The sequence below is a fragment of the Diplotaxodon limnothrissa genome, linkage group LG17, assembly GCF_057381915.1.
Source record: "Diplotaxodon limnothrissa isolate DT_005_m linkage group LG17, D_limnothrissa_male_GT1.1, whole genome shotgun sequence".
NCBI lineage: Eukaryota > Metazoa > Chordata > Actinopteri > Cichliformes > Cichlidae > Diplotaxodon > Diplotaxodon limnothrissa.
Genome location: NC_140612.1, coordinates 15,565,367 through 15,583,325, shown reverse-complemented (window position 1 = coordinate 15,583,325; position 17,959 = coordinate 15,565,367). Strand labels below are relative to the sequence as shown.

General features: G+C 39.4%; 1 protein-coding gene across 4 annotated transcripts in view; it reads left to right on the top strand.

The window, feature by feature from the left end:
- mast2 (microtubule associated serine/threonine kinase 2) overlaps nt 1-17,959 on the top strand; it is a 143,152-nt gene that overhangs the window by 111,937 nt on the left and 13,256 nt on the right. For all 4 annotated transcript variants that reach the window (XM_085376302.1, XM_085376301.1, XM_085376300.1 and 1 more), the window contains 11 exons: nt 3,020-3,095; nt 4,778-4,987; nt 10,062-10,163; nt 11,886-12,018; nt 12,132-12,199; nt 12,447-12,550; nt 12,642-12,850; nt 12,932-13,070; nt 13,322-13,454; nt 13,803-13,968; nt 17,319-17,420. In XM_085376302.1, coding sequence (XP_085232428.1) covers nt 3,020-3,095; nt 4,778-4,987; nt 10,062-10,163; nt 11,886-12,018; nt 12,132-12,199; nt 12,447-12,550; nt 12,642-12,850; nt 12,932-13,070; nt 13,322-13,454; nt 13,803-13,968; nt 17,319-17,420 — 1,442 coding nt within the window. The remainder of the gene's footprint in view (nt 1-3,019; nt 3,096-4,777; nt 4,988-10,061; nt 10,164-11,885; nt 12,019-12,131; nt 12,200-12,446; nt 12,551-12,641; nt 12,851-12,931; nt 13,071-13,321; nt 13,455-13,802; nt 13,969-17,318; nt 17,421-17,959) is intronic.

Genomic DNA, 17,959 nt, shown 5'->3' with positions numbered 1-17,959 from the left:
AGAAGTGCTTAAAGTTGAACATGTTATCGCATCAGGTGATTGACGTACATGACTAACAATTGCCTTTGTTAGTCATGTACGTGCACAGATATTCTAGCCTTTTTCTTTTTGTAAAGCATCAGTAAACCCGAATTCTGTCTTATTGCTGTGCCGTTATGTCACAAAGACAGTTTTCTTTCATCAACTAGTTGAAAACACATCTTCCTTCTAGCTTTTTCAATTTTAAGCTGTTAACAAATTCAACAGTCCCTGCAGATGTTTCACAATGAAGCAGTGAAAAGGAAGGATGAGGTCCTTTTCAGTTAAGTTTGAAATCGTTATCGTAGAGTTGGATCAGAAAATATGTAAAGGGAGGGGTCTGTACTTAATTTGATTGATTAAGGTGCTCATGACCATAAAACCCTCACATGTAGCCGAATTCAAAAAAGTTGCAAATACCGAGCCAAACTTCCTGCACAGCAAAGAAAAAACAAACCTTACCAGTTTTTTTACCAGTTTTTTTTAATTGCTTGATTGCTGCCAAGGTTATCCTTAATAAATGAAATAATAATTTAAAAACTGCATTTTGTGTTTGCTGTGATTATGTTTACCTAGTATTAAAATTTGTTTCATCATCTGAAACATGACAAATATGCAATGAAAAGTAAGAAATCAGGAAGGTGGCAAATACTTTTTCACAGCGGGGTGTGTGTGTGTGTGTGTGTGTGTGTGTGTGTGTGTGTGTGTGTGTGGTCATCTGTCAGCGTGATAAACTGCGCTCATGACGTTCAGCATGTTTGTCACGTTCAGGCTGTTCTCATTCCTATTACGCTCGTAATTGGACTTTGAGCTGCTGGTTGATGACTCAGAGCATTACCTCATGGTACAGGTCACCATGTATGTGCTTGTGTGCACGGGTATATTTGTGTGTTTATCAGTGACTCATGCTAACAGATGTGTGGTGGCTAAAATGTCTTTGTGTTTGTTTGCTAGGTTTGTAACCTCAGTCATATTAAGTCTCTTAAGTTTGCAGAAATTGTGAGGTGTCTTTTCTGCACTTCCTTTTTTAATGTTTTCTTAAGATTTCAATTCATTTTAAAAACAAGTAACTTGTTGGTTGGCCTTCAGGTCAAATAATTATTTTTTTTGTAAAATTAGATATTTTACTATATTTGAGTTTAGCAAAAATGTTTTACCCCCTTGATGTGATGACCCTTTATGAGGTTAAGTTGTAAGAGCAATAAAAAGTCACTTTAGGCCTCTTGAAAAACAGGAAATATACACTCAGTGCAATTAAATTTTATTTATATAACCTCAGATCTTAACAAGTCACCTCAAGGTGCTTTATATTGTAAGGTAAAGACCCTACAATAATAGAGACAAAACTCCAGCCAGGCTGGGGGTGATGGGAGGAAAACAGGACAAAAGACACCCTGTACATAGCTTAGCGCTTGCTAAATTGACCATAGATGTCGATGTACATTGATGGATGGATAAATGGATGAATGGATGGAAGTGGGCTGCGTTATAGAGATGCCTTCATTAATTTTCCTCCTTTTGCTCAGACCATTTACATACAAGAGGGAGCAGAATTTAAAATCCAGTGTGCTCAAGTACACTGGCATCACCCTTCTCGTAATAAACATGTATTCAAGTTGTTTCTGAGTAACACTAAAGGCAAGCTTAGACAATTTTAATAACAGTTGAATTTATGGCCGTGTTTCTTCATTGTATCTTCAAGAAGGATATTTAAAATCATTCCAGGAACAGTTAATAACAACCAAACTAATGGTTTAAAACAGATGAAGATATGTTGTGTGCCAGATTCCTAAAGTTCCTAAAATGCTCATCGTTTGGAAAGCAGTTTTCACTTTCATATATGATAGTAAATGAAACCGAAGGTTATCAAAGCCTTGTTCAGAATTAAATGTTTCTTCCGTGACTAAAACACATACACACACATACTGCCTTCTACCTGTCATCATCTCATATTGTGAAAGTGAGACATGGAAAGGTCAAGGGTATTGCTGCTGTTGCTGTTTTGTGTTATTGTAGAGAGAGGTCAGGTGTGGGGGTTGGTTCATGATAGAATAAGAAAAGGGATGAGTCCCTGGAGAAGCACAATACAGAGAAAATGAAGTCCACTGTTGGTGCTAGTATGAACTAAAGGAGACATCACTGTCAGTCTGTCAGGGCATGAAAACCCCCCGAGGACTAATGGAGACTCGCTGCACGGAGCTGGACGAGTAGTGAAGATGCCTGGCTTTTTACTGACGCACACATGCTGTCCGTTGGTCTGCCAGCCTCCAGAGGGGTTACCTTTGCGCTGCTCAGTGTGTGCAACCATGTGAGTCTAGAGGATGTCATGGTATTCGGTTGACACCGCTGAAGATGCACGTATGATGAAGACCCCCAGGTCCTGTTATTGTGTGTGAGCACCATCTCTTTTCTCTTCCCCTCTGCTCTGAGCTGACCGAGCCTGTCTGTCACTTCGGTTTCCTCGGGCCTGTTTCTGACAGGGCGGATCTTTTTTTTTCAGAATACAAACGAGCACCAGAACTTTTCTAAATGTTCATCTGTGGAGAAAAAAAAATCTGTCTTTGCTTTATCCTAGTTTGTGCTTTTTATGTATGTTACAGAGAATCTTTAAAGAAATTCTATTCATTTTTACCATCTGGAGATTTAAAGTTTGGGTCTACTACTTTATACATTAGAGGACCATGACTATCATTAATTCTGACATAGTGAACAGGTAGACTTATGTACTGAATTATTTATGGATGCTCACATGATCCCTTCTCACAAGTATTTGGCTTCAAATGCTAGTGTTTGTGCATCACATGCTCATGTTTTTGGTTCCACAGTATACACAGAACAATTTCCTGATGAGCTACATCAAGAGTAACGTGTGACTGTCCTGGAAAGCATATGTTAAACAGCTTTTTGAAAATAATTTTTGCCCGTCAGCACATTTAACTAAAGGCATGCTAAGACTTTAATGGCTTACAGTTGGTGATTATCTCCATTTGCTTTGTTTCAGCCCTGGGCGCTCTCCTGTGTCCTTTGACCATGAGATTATGATGATGAACCATGTGTACAAGGAGAGATTCCCAAAGGTTTGTATTACTGACACACAGTTCCTAAAGAAACTAAAGGAAGTGCTAAAAAAAAGGGATGAACAAAAGAACAACAATGCAAGAACCTCAGTTTAAGTCTTTGCTTTCAAAGTTGGTCTAGAATCCAAACAACAAGCAATTAAAAATGTTTAGAGTTCACTACTGTTTGGACAACTGCAAGAATTTGGGGATTTCATCATCTTTAGTACACAGTGTATTTAAAAAAAAGAAGAAGAATCTACAGATGTTTCTGTGAGCAAGGGAGCACGCTGAGAAGTAGTGCTGAACTGCAGCGTTACATCAAAAACATACCTGATTCTGTAATAAGTGCATGGGCTCAGACACCTTCTGCTTAAGTTAGTCAATGAACACATTTCATCTCTATAGCCACTAATACAGTTTTAAGCAGTCCTATAAAAACAACAATGGTATTTTGATATTAGTTGTGTTTTTTAGGTTTTCATCATTGACACAGTTTTTGTCATATTGCCTCTGCACACCACCCCGGTGGATTTTAAATCGGTCTTTCAAGATGTTTCTAAAGCGTAGACGTTCAGCTTTAATTCATGACGTGTTGCTAATATATTGAGTTAACTGTTAAAGAATGTAAATTGCATTATACGTAGTTCAATATTTTAAGATTGTTTTTAAGAAGTGGATAAAAAAAAACAAACTGCTGTCTAGAACCCACGGACATCACATATGCTGCATTTCCTCCATCGAGATGCTCTGCTAGGCCTTTACTCAGCCAGCTTTAGTTGCTGCATGTTTGTGAATCTTTGTGCAGTCAGTTTAACAACTGAAAATCATGCTCTATTAGGCTAATATCAGGTCATTGACTTGGTCAAATATCTCATTTCTTTGTCTAGAGAGACTTGGATTGCTATGTGTTTGTTCATTATCCAGCACCATCAATTTTGCAGCATTTGTCTGAATTTGAGTGGAGAACATAACTTAAAAAAAACAAAATAGATGCACCACAGTAGTTAAATAAATTGGTGCTAAGAACATATTCAAAATGAGCATATATTTTCAAGCCCTAATGCAGCACTGCTTTAAAAAAAGATGTTGTTCATTACTGTGCAGTAAGGCTGCACATCCACAAGTGCAAATTAAGACTCCAGCATGCAGAGATATGCACATGCGTAAAAAAAAATCCAGAAATGCTGTCCAATGATCTGGCTGATGAAGTCTAAGAGATCGATGCGTTTGCTTTGTTTCTATTTTCTATTTAATACAGGATTTATACACAACTGAAATATTATTGCAAGTTGTTTTTATTCAATGAAGCAGCTGCAGTAAGTGCTGTATGAGCAGCATTTTGAAATAAAATACTCTAATTTCTTATTAATATGTGACATCAGCGTTCGTCTCTGTTCCATATTTCTCTTTTTTCTTACAGCGACCTGTCCCTTTAAGTATTTGTTCAATTACTGTGACATAGATGATGTATTATGCTAAAGACTAGAAGTTTAGTGTTTCATTGAGTACATTATTTCAGGCCTGTATCAAACATCATTTTTGAATAATTAATTTTTCAATTAGAAGGGATTTTCCCTTCCATATGAGATTATCTTATAGCCGTGCCGTTTACTGTCTCTCCATGTGTCTCACATGAGCGTTCCTATGTGTGACTCATCCTTCTCCCCACCCTGTAATTGCCTTCCGCCTCCTCCCCTCAGGCAACAGCTCAAATGGAGGAGCGTCTGGCCGAGCTGCTTGCCTCCTCGGCCCCAGAGAAGATTTGCCCATTGGCCGACGGGGTCTTGAGCTTCATTCATCATCAGCTTATAGAGTTGTCCAGAGACTGCCTGGAGAAAAGCAGAGAGGACCTCATCACTTCCCGCTACTTCTACGAACTCCAGGAGAATCTGGAGAAGCTGCTGCAAGATGTAAGTTGATTCACAAGTTTATTCACAGTCCCGCAATAAGCCACTTTTGCTTCCAATTCTTAATCATTCCTTTGAATAAAGCGTGTAAGAGCAATCTAAATATAAGAACTTCATTTGCTTCCAATTGTGTTCCTCATGCACTTCTAAAGAACAAACAAACAGACACACAACAATCAGCTCGGACACTTTTGACCAGGTGTAGACTGCAGTGTTGATTCTAGAGACCTCTAAATGTTTTAATTATTTAATTCTTTTCATTATTTTCTTCTCTTTAAAAATACACAAATAAAGACACAACATGTATAGTACCATCCCAGCCATGCTTGGTTTACTGTGCAACAACTTACAGTGTGACACACACCTTTGTTCACTCATTGCGAGTATGGTTACATGTCTTATGAATGCACAGAGGCTGCCGTTCCTTACAGACCTAAGACTTCCTGGGCTCTCACACATTCCTTCATAAACAGTTTGTATATTTCTGTCAATCAATTTAAATTTACTCACTTGGTGTGACAAAATTACCTCGTGTCCGTTTACACACGAATATCAACATGACAGAGCACAGAAATGTACTTACACATGTGTGAGCGGTGGTGACATCTCTATTAGCTCAGTTTTCGGGGGCCTGAGGGTGTGATATTGTGGCTCCCACAGGCCTCTTATTGACCTTCTGTTCTACTGGGACACATAAACACAAGATGTCTCAATCATAGACACACACATATATGCAGGCAAGCACACACACGCTCTCCGATTTTAATTTCACACTTCAGTGGTCACTGGGGACTGATGGATGACTCTCCCAGACGCAAGGAGGTGCAGTGGAAAGGTTTTGGGATGGCTGAGGATTGGAGGGGATTCCTCTGCTTTCGATTGGCCAGCAGGTTCACAGAGGAAAGGGGAGGTGGATGTACATGCATGAAGCCTGTTCAAAGTCTTTTGGAGGGTGCGAGGAACTCGGGTTGTGCACATCTGGAGAAGCGCTCCCAGCTCAGATGGCAGTGCAGCAATGCGGGCTGAATGATGACATCACCAATTAGGCGACATTAGACTGTTTTTTTTTTTCTTCTGTTTTTTGTAATATAGCCAAGTGCAGCAGCAGGTGAAGCAGACCTCCAGCTCAGAAAATGAATTTGTGAGCAGGTGGATGCAGGTGTGAAGGCAACCTCAGCACTTTCATTTATGGGAATTCCACGTAATTTTTGTGGGTGTTTGTCCGAGACATGTATCGCACCTCGTGGCAGAGGAGGCTGGAAGAAGAGGAGGTGGAGGAGGTGATAAGGAGGAGCGAGTGGAAGGTGTTCATGGACTGCTGGGAGGAGGAAGGGACAGATGCCGACTTTACAGTTGAGTCAATTTCGGTTTGATTCAGTGTAGCTTTATTGAGACGTTGAGACTCGGTTACATTGTTGTTGAGGATCAGACTCGAAGGTAAACTGAATGTTGCTGATCTGATGTCATACCTCAGGAGTTGCCTGCACTACTTTCTCTGGCTTTAGTAGCTTGTAACTGTAAATTGTTCTACAAACAAAACCTTTGAAAGGTTCATAAAAGACAAGTGAGCCTACGTCTTATTCTTACCCCTTATCTGCAAGTTGAGTCTAGCTAGTTTTTTGTGGCATTAAGTGCGACTTTGTGAGCAATTTCTTCCCAAATGCTGCTGTTGTTGGCTCAAAAGTCAGCTCAGAAAGGTGATGCATTATCTGGTATTTACTATTTTAACAGGAGAGATCTCAACAGAGAGTTAATCTAGTTTTTCATTCAATATATTTGTAAATATAATTACATCAAAATTGATCATTTTGCCTGATGTAGTGAATGTCATTCATCTTGTCCATCTTAACTGCTTATCCAACTGGAATCAATGCCATCTTTATTGGGCGAAGTGTACGCCTTGGACAGGTGACCTGACCATCACAGATCCAGTGAGTCAAAAACCAAAAGGAACACCTTAAATGAAGGCTTTTTATCCCCAGATAACTTGATCACTAAAATAAATCAGCCGTTCTTTTTCTTCCATGGCCCTCCATCTCAACCTATCCCTCCTCTGTCACACCAACCCTCAGCATATACTCCTTCACTAAATCCATGAATCTTCTCTGTGGTTCCTCTTTTCCTTCTGCCTGGTGACTCCATCTTCAACATCCTTTGTCCGGTATAGCTACTATCCCATCAATGCAAATATTAAAACAATCTCAACCCTGCCTGTCTAACTTTGTTTCCCTTAAAAATCAGAGAAACACCGTAGAAAAGTCTAAAAACACAAACTGCGTGAAGCTTGATGGTTTCACTTTCCTCTGTAGTGAGATTTCTGTGTGCCACTCAGTGAGCGTGAGTGAAGTGGAATTTAATCAGCTGAAACTGGAAAATGACAAAACTCAACAGAAACTTGCCATTTGATAAACTGACCCTGTAATTTTACAGGAATAACGGTAACAAAAATAATAGTTTGTATGTTCTCTCAGTGGCTTTTTACTATGCTTCACTGCACTTTACATGAGCCAGTTACAGAGTAACTTTGAGAAATGAGCCTTTCTCATTTTTGAGAAGCTGGTTTGGTAAACCCATTTCCCCTTGTTTTTCATTTTTACCAGCCTACACCTTTTGGTTTCTGCAATTATCAGTCCTTTTCCTTTATCATCATTCCTTATCCCCTTCTTTGGTGTCCTTTCTTTCCTTTCCTTGTGTCATGACCTCATTACAAAATTCACAGGAGGCTGACTAAACTCTCCTCCTCCTGTCCTTCTCTTGTCTTTTTTCTGTCCTCCACCTTCACCCCTCTTCTTTGGCTCATACTCACTTCCTCTCGGTCATCTATCCCTGTCACGAGGCCTTAGTGACCTGTCTGGCGGTCACCATGGCAACCTCCATCCAGGACATCCTCTGCTGGAACCCCTGGGAGACCCTGTTAGACTCCTGGAGGTCACCTGAGGGCAGAGGGTTGTAGAAAGCTATCTCAGCTCCAGTGATCTGTCACTAAGTGTCCATCCTTCACTCTGAACCTTCAACAGATTTGCCACAAGCCATACACAGCTGCAAACACCTGCTTTTAATAGTCTTTTAGCTGAATTCAGGTACATGCTCTCTGTTAAGCATGAGAAAAAGATATTTTCTTCCATATGTTATGGTGTTAAAAAAATTAAATTGAATTGAACTGAACCAAATTAACACCAGAAATTCACATTCAATCATTCTTAAACATCTCACATTCACTTTTTCATGAGTGCTTGTGGTGGTACTTTTCAAATGAATAAAAGCAAAGAAAATGGAATTGTGATATTGTTGTATTAGGTTATCTGTGATCCCCACGTCTCTCTGTTAGACTTAATGAATTTACCTCTGATCTTAAAAATAACTTGCATTTTTTTAAAATAAAAAAAGACATAAATATAATTTATTTATATTATATTTGCAGAAATGCAGCTAAGGTTGTGAACATTTTACAATAAGATACTGCCAAATTATATGTACTTACATGTACTTCCCTTTAAACAAAATTGAAGCTTAGTTGAACAAAAACAGTTATTGTACCATTTGTTAAAATAAATAAATGAACCTAAAAAGTCCGTAAACATTTGGTGAGACCACTTTCACTGCCAGCAGTTTCCAGCATTTCCTGGATTTCACTCTTAAATTAGGATTAAATTAGTTTAATTAAGTCTTACTAAGTATATTTACTCACTGGTAATCTGAATTATAGCATGTTTTACAGTATTCATTTCACACCAGCCTTGATGATTCACAAGAAATTGAATTTGTTAATGAAAATTAGTTGATCTTTTTCAATATAAGTGAAATGCTCATCTAATTTCTTCTCTGACGAGACGAGCAGCGCTCCGCTGATGAAGACAAAGGATGTTGAAGATGACGTTTTTGGCACCAGTTGTAATAACTGTGTGTATCGCTTAGCATGGTTAATCGCTATGCATTTACCAAACATAAAAGTCCAATCCACGTCATTCTAGCATAATAGAATAAATTTGTAATACACTAAAATCTATAAATTAGATCACACTGTGCATGTGGATTCAAGATGTTAAAGGACTTGTATGTATGCTGTGTACCCACCAGGGAGTCACTTCATGTTGACCACACAGTGTTAAAATATGCCGGCTGTCTCTTTCTCACATAGTCTCTGGATAATTAGTCTCTATGTAGGGGGAGCCTATCCCTCAGCTGTGCGTTACCACCGATCGCTGGTCCTTAAAGTAACCACACACATACACGCACATACATAATATTCCATCTCCTTTATACTTAGATACATATAGTTGAATACCAATACAGTAGATATTCACTCCCTCCCTCCAGGTTTCATTACAGTTATAAATAATTCAAGAGATAATTCAAGGGTGGTGGTGGGGTTATAGGGGCCCCCGGGCCCTCTGCATCTGTCAGACAAACAACAACCTGTCAGCCACGCTTTGTTTATGAGCAGCCGCCTCCCCTGTGTTACCCCGCCTGACACATACATACATTATAAAAACATACATACATGCCACATTCATAAATGTGCACATATGAAACCACATGTACACAGTTTCTCTTTAATTATTTTATTTTGTTACAGTGGCAGGTTCGTCACCACACACACACAGATGCACTTTCTTTCCACCCCATTTCTTTCCAGGGGTCAGTGTTTGCTCCAGCTGCATCTCCAGTCAGTTACAACGGATTGCTGAGTAAATTGCTCTGTCTCCATGCTGGCAGACATTTCATGGTGGATACGAAGGAGTGAGGCAGAGGTCATTTCTGATTTAGATTACCTCTCAGGTGTCAATGAAAGAAGGACTCTACCATCTGTTCATCCTCATGGCTGTTCTGCTTTGTTTATGAAGGACAAATCCAGCACAAGAGACGTTTTCTATTCAGTGCAAGGTCATCAAAGTTCACACAGATGAATTATTGTCCTGTCCTGACAGATACGAGTTGTTTGTTTGTTAGCTGTTTTTTTTTGTTGTTATTGTTTTTTTCTTGCCTATTTGAATTTAATATCGCAGAGAATATTTGTAATAATTGTTCTTTGTACACTTTTTGCTTTAACCCTGAGTCCTCTTGTGTTCTCTTTAAGGCTCATGAGCGTTCTGAAAGCATAGAGGTTACCTTTGTCACACAACTTGTCAAGAAGCTGATGATCATAATCGCCCGGCCCGCACGTCTGCTCGAGTGTCTGGTAAGAAAGACCTTCACAGACCTTCCAGATGTTTTTTAATTAATTTTTTATTTAAATATGAAGCTTATTCACCTTTTTCACCAAACCTTACTTTGCTTGCTTATCCTCAACAGCTACTGAGTCCTTTTTGCATTTCAGTTACTAGTATTAACTGGAATTGTTTTTTTCATACTGTTCAGATTCGCTCCATAAACGCTTGAAAAATGCAATTTAGAGCTTTCTGCTCCTTGGTGGAAATTTAAGCCAATAAATAAATTTATGGGTATTTCAAAACAGTCTAATGTACACACATGCTCACACATTAACACCTCTCAGCAACATTATGTTTAGACAACAGCAGAGCTTCTTTTCTTTCTCTGTCTGTCACCTATTCAAACTTCTCTCAGAGGACCTCCATGATTTTGGGATGAGATTAAGGATGGGAGTTGGTACAAATTTAGTGATTCCATTATTGATATCACTTATTGATTGTCATTAGGTTCTCATTGGCTCTGTTTTGAGAGTCACCACCATTACATACAAACTAAAAAAAATACATACATAGGTGTGTAAGCAGCATAATGTTGTTGTTTCTGTCCTGGAAGCAGTTTTCCACTTTAACATTTATCTCGTCCTTTTGTACGATAAAAAAAAGTCCGTATCCACACTCTAAACTGTGTCATTATTTTCCTCCTCTGACACGTGAACTGAAATCAGCGGATTGTAGTGCGAGTGCAAAAACCGATAAGTGGGATCGATAAGCAGACAGACTAACAATTCCAAGGAATTGGACTACTGGGAACTAGTTCTCTACCAGAACCGGTTCTCAATTTGTATCCCTGGATGAGATGGTTTGCATTTTCAGCCTAATAGATGGAACCAGCAATTGGTGAGCCCAGGAGTTTGACATTAGGGAAAAGAATGGGAAAAGGGGAAAGAAAGAAAGATGTGGAGTGCAGAAGACAGGGATAATTAGAGGGGCAGTAGAGGATGAGGAAGAGGTTTCCCAAGTCCTCACATCAGTAGTTTTGACTAATTGCATACAGCTGAAGCTGTGACACTGAACAGGATGGGTTTTTACAAATGAAAGCACAGAGAGACAAGAGGGGGCAGGAAGTGTTTATGTGTGTCCACAAGAAGGGAATAATCAGGCAGTCTGTCTTAGTCAGAGGACACAGAAGTTTCTGCCCAGCAAAACATCCTGTACGTCTGCAGCACCGTCCAAGTCTTCGCTCTGTGATTGCTTTAGAATCACACAGAAGGTTTAGATTGTGTTTTTTTTCTGTGCAGCACTGTTGTTGGGGCAACTCACTTTAAATCAGAGTTGAATATCTTGATCTAATAAGATAACCAGATGAATTTCTGTTTCTCTCCATGTCGAGACTCAAACAGGACGGGAGCATTTTGTGCTAAATTATGATATTTCGTTACTGGAGAATTATCACAGATACAGAACTACACAAAGAATCTTCATATTATATGTTACTGTTTATTGTTATTATTGCAAGGCAAAATACTGAACAGCTAATAAAAGTCTGGACAGGTCGAGGCTTTCAACCGTTTAAATTCACATGTGTCATGGCTTTCATAACAACTTACACACCTGAGATTGTAGGAACCATTTTGGCACCAAAAGAAATAGATTCTCATTCTGTTATTACTTGATTTTGAACCTTAAGCTTTGATTTGTCTCTTTATGCCACTCCTGCTTCATGACCTCCTTCCACTCTCCCTCCTTTGCAGGAGTTTGATCCTGAGGAGTTCTACCACTTGTTGGAAGCAGCTGAAGGCCATGCAAAAGAAGGCCAGGGCATTAAGTCTGACATTCCTCGATACATCATCAGCCAGCTGGGCCTCACCAGGGACCCTCTGGAGGGTAACATCAGCAAACATCAAATATTTCTTATTTAACTGGTTAACTACTGCCTTTTTCTTTGCCCCCCTCGGTTCCTCTTTCTCCTGGTCATTGATCCTTGTGTCTCGTTGTAGAAATGACTCAGCTCAGCAGCTATGATAGTGGAAACCCAGAAACCCCAGAGACAGATGATTCAGTTGACGTGAGTATACAATGAAGGAGTGTTTAATAGGAATCTGTGAAAGTAGACCAAAAATGTAAGCAGTTTAATTGACTTTCATTTTAATCATCTAATCAATTTGAAATCACTTTTCAAGCAACTTGTAGATTCAGAAACATACAAAAGGGTGAATTTTACTAATCATTTATGAAAATACAGTAAAGATTTTTTTTCATGGTTCTTCTCTTTGGGTTGAAAACCTTTCATGTTTTTTGCTTTTGTGTTTCAGACTCGAGTAGCCACAGTCCCAGCAGGATCACCACAGACTAAAGCCAAAACCCCTCGAGAGGAGGACTTTGAAAATATCAAGCTCATCAGTAATGGAGCCTATGGGTACAACAGCATTCAACCCATCTCTCTGTCTGTATTTTTAATATATGTTAAGTTCTTTGTAAAACCTGAATACCTTTCTTGTCCTGTGTAGGGCTGTGTTTCTCGTACGTCACAAGGAGACCAGGCAACGATTTGCTATGAAGAAGATCAACAAGCAGAACTTGATCCTGAGGAACCAGATCCAGCAGGCCTTTGTAGAGCGAGACATACTAACATTTGCTGAGAACCCTTTTGTTGTCTCAATGTTCTGTTCTTTCGAGACCAGGAGACACTTGTGCATGGTGATGGAGTATGTGGAGGGTAAGATAATTACTAGTTGTCATTAGTGGTGGTAGTAGTATTATGTTGTCTAATATTGCAACTCTCATGTGTCATCTATAGGTGGCGACTGTGCCACACTCCTGAAGAATATCGGAGCCTTGCCTGTGGATATGGCTCGTATGTACTTTGCTGAAACTGTCCTCGCCTTAGAATATCTTCACAATTATGGCATCGTGCACAGAGACCTCAAGCCTGACAAGTAAGACTCAGATAACTAAAATAGGGATATCCACATCACACTGCACCATGACGAGTGTTTGGAGCAGTCTGAAGCCTTGTTCACAGTGTTTTTTCGCAGTAATTACTTTAACATAAGTTGCTCATATGTGTTTTCTTTTTTATGATTTTGTTGATTATTGTTATTACTAAGGTTAGAAACTAATAGAAATAGTGCACTGTTTTTCCAACATTTGCTGTCTGGACAGAAACTTTCAATTTTCTCTCGTGCAGTCTTCTCATCACATCTATGGGACACATCAAGCTGACGGACTTTGGCCTCTCTAAAATCGGTTTGATGAGTTTGACCACAAATCTGTATGAAGGACACATAGAGAAAGACACCCGGGAGTTTCTGGACAAACAGGTATGAGCTTTTTAAGGCTTATGCATGCATGTTATGACTGACTGTGAAACTGCACACTCACATTTGTCATTCAGAAGTTGTTAGTCAGTGAACACACCCCCGATTCCTTTCTTAAACTTTGAATTATGTCAGTTTACAAAATGAATTTGATGTTTTATTCCGTATGTATGATAAACTCAGCAGAAAGGTTTTACAGAGACAAAGCCCAAGGGCAGTGTTTGCATGTTTGCATAGTGTTGGCTTCACTTTTCAGACCCAGAAGTTATGCCTGTCTTTCCTTAACAAAACTGAATAAATACCTTTGTGTGTGTGTTTTTCATGTGCTGAGCTAACGTTCTGCTTTTGCAGGTTTGTGGCACTCCAGAGTACATCGCCCCCGAGGTGATTCTCCGTCAGGGCTACGGCAAGCCGGTGGACTGGTGGGCAATGGGAGTCATCCTGTATGAGTTCCTGGTGGGCTGCGCTCCCTTTTTCGGAGACACTCCAGAGGAGCTCTTTGGTCAGGTTATCAGTGGTGAGTACATCACCTGCTCATTGCTTTTTATTAATGTTGTACTTTGTAAAATCAGGAGTATCCCAATATATAAGGTGCCACAAAGTTGTTGTAGTTCAAAGGGTTTTTAATAATGCAAGAATAATTTACTAAACCAAAGACAAAGGTGGGCAGTAGAGGAGGAGAGTCAGCCAGGCTCCCATAGCTTAATGTGCTCATAAGTGAGCCTCACAGTCGGTGGTTAGTAAGGCTGAAAGAGAAAGAGGGTGACGGTTAATGATGATCATCACAATGAACAAGAATTGAGGGACAAGAAGAAATACATGCATAGTGTCATTTGGCTTTCACTTACATATTCATACTTAATAGATAAAAACATATAATACACATTAATCTATCAATCCATCACTAGGGATGGGCATTGATTAGACTTGAGCAATTTCAGTTCCTTTCCGACTTCATGTGTTACTGACATGAAGTCAGTAACACAAATTACAGTTAAAAAGCAGCACAAAGACGTGATCGCCACAGTGATTCTGCTTTAGAAATATGAACATGTAGAAATGGAGGCAGCAGCCTGACTGTTTGTTCCTTTGTTACCTGTTGAAGTTCAGAATCCAATAAGTGTGAAATTTTAAAAACTGAACTTCAGACTTAGCATTAAGGACTCAATGCTCGATGTCCCTATAACACCTTAGTATTAAGTCACTCCATGCAGATGTGGGTTTTAACCCTTTAAACCCTTTGTGTAGTTACTGGTCTAATAACGGTGTTGCTTTGTAATCAGAATAATAAACATTTGAGCCTGCTGACTCCCAGCCTCAGCGAGAACGGCAGACGTCTTCAGAAATGTTTACATGTAGCTCTGCAGTAAAGGATCCCGGGCTTCTCTGTAAGGACTAAAATCAATTATGATTTCTGCTGTGTTCCTTTCCCCTTTTGAATTCCCTTAGATGATAGGCCTAATCAATAATCATAAACCTGTATTGATCGCACCGTCTCTTTTCTTGACTTCTGCCCACATTAATACAAAGTGGTGATAGAGGGCTGTCATGAAAGACGTGACTCTTGATTGATCTATACTTTTAGTGTTTTACAGGTTAGTGTCGTTATTGTTGCAAACAGGAATGAATCAGAATACTTTATTGATCCCTAGGGGAAATTATTTTGGTTACAGTGCTCCAGTACAAACAGTAACAAAGACACACACACACACACATATATATATATATATATATATATATATATATATATATATATATATATATATATATCAGAGGTGGGACCAAGTCTTTATCCTCAAGTCAAGTCTCAAGTAATGTCAGGCAAGTCAGAGTCGAGTCTCAAGTCACTGGTGTAAAAGTCCGAGTAAAGTCACAAGTCTGAAACTTTGAATTTCAAGTCCTTTCGAGTCTTTAAAAAAAAAAAAAAAAAGCGAAAAAAAGCATGTTGCAGTTATGCTAAATGTAAATATTAGACCATGTAATTTTAAAATCTGTGTTTTTCTCAACACATGACAAAATAGTGAACTTAGAAAATATACACAAATTGTGAAATTGCACCTCTTTAAAATGCAGCTCAATTAAACTTAGCTCCAAGAATAATTTTCACTGACAGTTCTGAGATAAGCTGCATGTTATTCTTGGATGCGGTTGTAGGACCAGCTTTAAAATCGCATGACAAAAATATCATACACATTAAAAAAAACTGTATCACCAACGTAGCCTGGACAACATTTGCTAGTTAGATGAAGTCAGCTATCTCATCGTAGCATATTTATATGCATATTTATAATCATACGGTTCTTGGAGTGAGTGCACACACTCATGAAGTTTAGTAACTTCCGGTCACTGCAACAAGCCCAGGTACAGTTTACCGACGGATGGGTACAGGACCTTGAAATGCACCGTGTAGAACGAAAGACCATCGTACGTATCATAAGTTTACCAGTCTCACAAATCGTCGTCATAAATACACATTCCTTAACCGTTTATTAATAGGACCTTTGAGCTCAACGGTAATTAATTAGTAGTGGAAATAATTTCTGGTACCCATCACAGAAATGTAGCAGTGACAACAATATTGTATGCTGTAATCGTACTGGGCAATTAGTGATACAAAAAACCTGTTTTATCCTGTGAATAAAAGTATATGTTTTTGTCAATGTACCATAATAACAGAAGCGAAACACAATATTGTGTCAGGACAATTCACTATTTATGCACAATAAACAAAGGAGCATAGCGCGACAATTTCTGTTCAGCGCCAGACTTGCTTGTAACCTATATCACCAATTATGTTAAGAAAATGACGTATTAACTACAACAGCAGACTGACCTTTGTGTAAATGCTTGGAGCAGACTAACCTGTGAGCTGGAGGGTTCTGGGACGTTATATTTGATCTTTGAATGGCTGCAATCCAGGCCATCCGTCGCGTCTTTGTTACTTCGGAAACATGGCTTGAACAATTTCTCTTCAACGACGTAATCCGATAACAACCGATCTCTTTACCCGTCGGCTTCCCGTGGCTGTCATGCGACCGGCTATTGCAGTTAATAATACAACAGCTTCTTGACATTTTTGTGTTTCTTTTTATCGCTGTATAACTGATTTTAATTGAAAGCCTGCGTGCGCTAGTACCGCTTGCCACGAGTTCCCAGAATCCTTTGCGGTTCTACCCGTGAATGACGTCACATTTTCAATCTCTATATAATATGCGTGTTAAATTTTATATTTGGGGTAAAATATCAAGTCTTTTCAAGTAAACCGGTTCAAGTTATTGGTGTAAAAGTCCAAGTCAAGTCACAAGTCTTAGAACATTTTTTCAAGTCAAGTCTAAAGTCATAAAATTAATGACTCGAGTCTGACTCGAGTCCAAGTCATGTGACTCGAGTCCACACCTCTGAGATAGATATATATATATACACACACACACACACACACACACACACACACACACACACACACACACACACGCGCACAAAAGTCACTTATTGATAAATAGCTGAATAAGAAAGAAGAGCATGTGCAAAAAGGGTGTAGCTATTGCAGTATACAGTGTGTTAAGTGGAGGAGTTGTACAAAGAGATGTCCTCAGGCAGGAGTGATTTCCTGTGTTGTTCAGTGGTGCTTTTTGGTAATCTCAGTCTCTCACTGAACGTGCTCCTGTGACTGACCAGCGTGTCATGGAGTGGATGGGAGGTATTATCCAACATTGTTGGATAATGTTGGTTGACTGGTAGACAAAAGTCAGACAAAAGTCTGAGAATCGAGGGAATTTGATCTTTGTTTGTTTGTTTGTTCTTTTAAATGAATACAGACTCATTTCAGTAAGATCAAAGTGTCGTGTGCATGTCTTTGTGCTGTGCTAGATGAGATCATCTGGCCTGAGGGGGATGAAGCTCTGCCTCAGGATGCACAGGACCTTATTTCCAAGCTGCTAAGACAAAATCCTCTGGAGAGACTGGGCACAGGTAATGCACTGTAAAGCAAAAGAGTTTTTCAAGAATTAGATAAACATTACCACAAAGAAGTGCTACACTAAGATAAGACAAGACAAAACGTAGAAATGTATGTGACCATAGGAGTGTGCTGGTGTGCCTGTGTGAATTATTTAAACAGATTTTTATTTTGACCTTGGCAGTGTGTCAGTAAAACTGCTTTGGTTGCTGAACCTTCAAAGAAATCAGTAGCGTTGCCTTTGCCGCTGTGTGAAATTGCAATATTGTGTTGGAACCCATTCATCTCAACTCCCTTATCATTTTAGTCATGTAGAAATAACTGTTACTACACAACCAACAAGCAGAAGAGATTTGTTTGGGCCAAGAAACACAAGGAATGAACATTAGACCAGTGGAAATCTGTGCTTTGGTCTGATGAGGCCAAATTTGAGATCTTTGGTTCCACTCACCGTGTCTTTGAGCGACGCAGAAAAGGTGAACAGATGGTCTCTACATACATGCTTCCCACCGTAAAGCATGCAGGAGGAGGTGTGATGGTGTGGGGGTGCTTT